Source organism: Egretta garzetta, unplaced genomic scaffold (assembly GCF_000687185.1).
Source record: "Egretta garzetta isolate BGI_Z169 unplaced genomic scaffold, ASM68718v1 scaffold425, whole genome shotgun sequence".
Lineage (NCBI taxonomy): Eukaryota > Metazoa > Chordata > Aves > Pelecaniformes > Ardeidae > Egretta > Egretta garzetta.
This window is the reverse complement of record NW_009259796.1, coordinates 3,924,444-3,929,171: the sequence shown is the minus strand read 5'-3', so window position 1 is coordinate 3,929,171 and position 4,728 is coordinate 3,924,444. Positions and strand designations below refer to the sequence as shown.

The window sequence follows — 4,728 nt, the reverse complement described above, 5'->3', positions numbered from 1 at the left end:
ATTAACGGTATGCTGCTAAAAATGTCAACGTTAGTCACAAAAGTTGAGGGAGTGCTCTGCATCGTGGTGCCCCTTACGCTGAGTTGTATCCCCGGTGCTGAATTACTGAATAAAATATATTATGTGTGCATGTATTTTTTTTTTTTCTTTTTTTTCTTCCTTCATAGGAGATATTTTAAACCTACAGGTCTACTACCCTTGGGAGTTCCTTTCCAGCTCTCCTTGCAGAACAGTTGTTTTCCCATTAATGACATCTGGAGTTACCTACTGGGTGATCAAGTCTTTGCAGCAGCTGGACATATGTTCAAGTTGCATCAACAGCTACACCCTTCTTGTATCACCTCGCCTTCTCTTTACAATGTTTTCTTTCATACTCGACTATAGCGTTTATCGATTAGCTCCGTTCTGGGAAGCGGATCCGTGGAAAGCACTGGTACTTCTTGCTGGATCGTACGTCACTCTGGTATTTTATACAAGAACCTTTACCAACGCGCTTGAAGGACTTCTCTTTGCTCTCCTGATGGTACTGGTCTCCTCAAGAAAGCCTGATGGCAGCTTAGCAGAGCCTACAAGCAGCCCTCTCATAGGCATCGTAACGACTGCTGGGTTTTTCAACAGGCCAACCTTTTTGGCATTTGCTCTAATGCCCCTGCTTTACTGGGCAGGTTTAATTGTTGACTCTCAAAAGAGCATTAAAACTATCATAACCCACTTTTTGAAGCTTGTCCTATGTGCATGTTTTACAGCCGTTGTTTTTGTAACAGCTGACACCACCTATTTTACCTCCATGGGCTTAGACAACCTCTACAGCGTTAAAAAGAGCAGCCTGTTTGATGTAATAGGTGAATTAAATGAGAAAATGATAGTAACCCCTTTCAATTTTCTCAGCTATAACCTCAATCCTCATAACCTTGCACTGCATGGAAGTCACCCACGAGTTACACATTTTACAGTCAACGGACTAATGCTCTTTGGGATCTTGCATCTTCTGGCCATCGGTGCTGGCTTTAGAATGTTAAAGAAATATATCTGCCAATTAATACGGGTCAAATCATACTGCCCTGGGTCATCTGGGCTATTGGTGCGTTCTGAGGGCAATCCAACATTACTGCTGTTTTATTTTGTTCCTTTGGCATTTCTCTCCCTATTCAGTCACCAGGAACCACGGTTTCTCATCCCTCTCATCTTGCCGTTAGTCCTGTTCAGCACGTCACAGAATAGAGCTGTGAAATGGAAACACGTCATTATTATTTTCAATGTTCTCGGGGCTCTGCTGTTCGGGTGCTTACACCAGGGAGGACTGATACCCTGCTTGTTTCACTTGGAGCAACTCGTGCATTCTCCAGAGTCCTCAAACCACCCAAGACACTACACACTACTCTTTGCTCACACCTACATGCCCCCTAGGTCTCTGCTTAATATCAAGAAGAGAGACACGCATATAGACGTCATCGATATGGCTGGGTCTGAAGAAGCCGCCCTCTGCCGAACAGTACAGCAGCGAGCAAACAATTCTACCTGCAGCGACTGTCGCGTTTATGTTATAATCCCTGGTACAGTCAGAGCCGCAGTTACAAAATGTGGTGTCTCGTTCAAGAACGAGACTTTGATATTTCCACACTTATCGATGGAAGACCCGCCGCAAATACCCTTCCTATTCAGTGGAAATTGGCGAAGTCAGTTAGGACTATACATCCTTCAGCTAGACAGAGATCAGCAGAGACTTTAGATTTCAGGAGAACAATGTTTTTAGTTTTATACTTCACTTGGGTGCCGCCCAAAGGTGCTGCAAGACCTTCCTCTTCACAGACCCACTTTCAGCACAAGCAGCGGCACCCCGAGTCTCTTCGTTCCCTTTGTTCACGCTCTGACACTCACCAGTATAGCCAGTTCTGGGCAGAACCTGCTTAGAATTTGAGTTACTCAGCCCCTGTGGTGCGTTTCATATGAACTTGTGTTAATTGTGTAAACCAGAGCCCACCAAAACAGTGATTCAAGCTTAGCTCCTTCCATGTGAGATCTATTTTTGAAAGTCCTTATAACCTCTGACCAAGGGTTTGTGGATTGGGTGGGTTTTACTGATAATGGGCATTAATTCAGCTGCTGGAGAGAGGTTACAGGACTATACAAAAGCTGGTCTGACTCAGTAAGGTTTTATTTTTATGCTCTTAAAAATGCAGAGCCTCCTCGTCATTAAGACCAGATTGCAGTCACCACATGGGGCACCAGCACTGTCTTGGGTGGTGCCGTCTTGAAAAATCCCCAGCGTTGATCTGACAGAATCTGATTTAGGACACGGAAGATGCTTCAGCGTAAGTACTTGTGCTAAATCCTAAAATCCAGGCTTTGCCTGTTTAGCGTTTCTTGCCACAGTTCCGTTCTTGCAGACATGCTACATACGTATTCCGTACAGCAGCTTGAGAATGCTGCGTTTTGATGGCATTAAGCCCGTCTGTTGTCTAGCTACTGCAATGGGGCAGTCCCTCCCTCGCGTGCTCCCGCTGCACGGCTGGCAGCTCTCCCCACTCTCTCGTGGCTCTAGCGCCGGCGGTGGTGCCGAGCGGGCCCTGTGGCGAGCTGGCTCGAGGAGCTGCGCAGACAGCAAACAGGTAACTCGGGAGGGATTTGATCCTTTGCGTGTGTTTGACCAGATGGATCTCCGAACTGGCTTAGCGCAGGGTTAGAGCTCCACCAGTTCTGCTGCAGGGGAGCATGTGAGGACCCCAGGGAGGAGCCGCTACCCCTGCACCCCCCTCTCCTTTTGGTCACCGCTCCCCATTAAATCAGCTTAGTGAGAACGACAGATCACATCCTGGCTCTCTTGGAGAGCAGTCTGATTTTAAAGCGGGATACAGATAACCCTGAGCTCCAGCTGATGCTGACCTATATGCCTATTAGTATAGCACAACTAACGATCTTCATTTTTGCCTGCGTGAAGTTTTGGATCCAAAACATCCCAACATGGAGGGAGGGAGATGCTAATTTGGCACGTGCATTGTAACGTCAACCCTCTCTCTATGGAACAAATCTAACCCTTGAATTCTTTCTGCTCACAAAGGCAGTAATGCTTTTTGCAGTTCTTCATCCACACAGCTTTACAGAAGGTCTTCTGAGCCAGTTTTTGAACAGAGACAGCACAGGTTGATGCCAGGTTCTAAAGGGTATCTACGAAAAATCCCCATGTGAAGGATTTGCCTGTATCTTCCACATCAAACGTACAATCTCGCTTTTTAAGGAACGTAGCTCTTGCCCTCTTGTGAAGCATTCTGTGTTGTCTCCCCTACGTGTTCATCCCACATCCTTCACTACTGACAGGCCTGTAAATTAAACGTGCATGTTTTGGGGGGAGGTAGGGGGAAAGGGGGTGCATGTATGCGTGTACTGATGACTCACAAAGCAGCAGAAGTAGTTATGAAAGCATCATGACATCCAATGTATTTTCCAACTTAACTTCCTTTTTGGTCTCTTACACCGGGACAATAGCCACATGCCACAGCTGGTATTCCACGTCCTGCTTACCGCTTCCAGCTTGCTTAAACAGCTGCTTTTAAATTTTGAAAATTATTTTCATAAAATTTATGATCTCTGGCAATCTCAGCAGGGTAGATCCTGAAACTCTTCAGGGATGTGACGGAGCACCATTCCCATGGCATGACGACTTCGCTACCGCTGCACAGGTAACCTGTGATAGAGCCGGGAAGAGAACCTAGACTCCAAATACTAATTCAGACTGAAAATACACTGCTTTTATCTCAACAGGTAGACCTCGTATCATTTACACCATAGATCCAGTTCTCCCATCCATGCACACCTAAGTCTGTTGGTGGGAGGTTTAATTTTACCAGCAACGCTGGAAACTGCATCTCAGATAATTGGCAAGGTTCTTTTCACCTGGGGTGATACAACATGCGGGAACCATCCTCCCCAGTTAGCTAAGCATCAAGTCGGCTGGACCACATCGTGAAACATGCTGTGAAGGAAGGTTAACTACTTCAGTCTCATACGGTGTTAGATACAGCAACTTAAGTAAACCAGCCCAGTGCATCACATACAACAGATACGTCTTTTTCTGTATTTATAGTTAGGATGGCTCTACCGGTCATTTTTTCCCCCCCTAAACCCCTCTTGCTACCACAGACTTGAGGTGTGCTTTTAGGATAGCTACTGAATCTCTTCTACCCGCCTGTAAAATGGGCAATTATCCTTCCCATCACCATCATCATCGACATTTAGAACTCTTTTTGTACCAAAGTTGCAATATAAATGTAGAGTACTACTGTTGTATAGCCAGAAATTGTTAAAGGAACTCCAGTGAGAAATCTGTGTTTATTCCAAGTTTCTTATCAAGCACTTAAAGTGACAACCTTGACAGTATTCTGGACGATGTTTAATGTGAGTCTGTCTTCTGCCTGTTACTGAGTACCGTGGAACGTGTAAACTGGCTTTGAAATGAAAATCCATCATACCGATCAGCAGCACGCGTCGTTTTCATCCGTGTTAAAGGAACTCCAGTGAGAAATCTGTGTTTATTCCAAGTTTCTTATCAAGCACTTAAAGTGACAACCTTGACAGTATTCTGGACGATGTTTAATGTGAGTCTGTCTTCTGCCTGTTACTGAGTACCGTGGAACGTGTAAACTGGCTTTGAAATGAAAATCCATCATACCGATCAGCAGCACGCGTCGTTTTCATCCGCGGGCTCGGGAACCGCTCACGGCTGCGGCCGTG

The 4,728-nt window shown here is 45.7% G+C and overlaps 1 protein-coding gene across 1 annotated transcript; it reads left to right on the top strand.

The window, feature by feature from the left end:
• Positions 1 to 157: 157 nt before the first annotated feature.
• On the top strand, positions 158 to 1,729 carry PIGZ (phosphatidylinositol glycan anchor biosynthesis class Z; the record flags this gene model as incomplete). Its single annotated transcript, XM_009639713.2, has 1 exon — positions 158 to 1,729. A coding segment is annotated over one exon (1,572 nt), but the record flags the coding sequence as incomplete, so codon positions are not given.
• Positions 1,730 to 4,728: the final 2,999 nt, after the last annotated feature.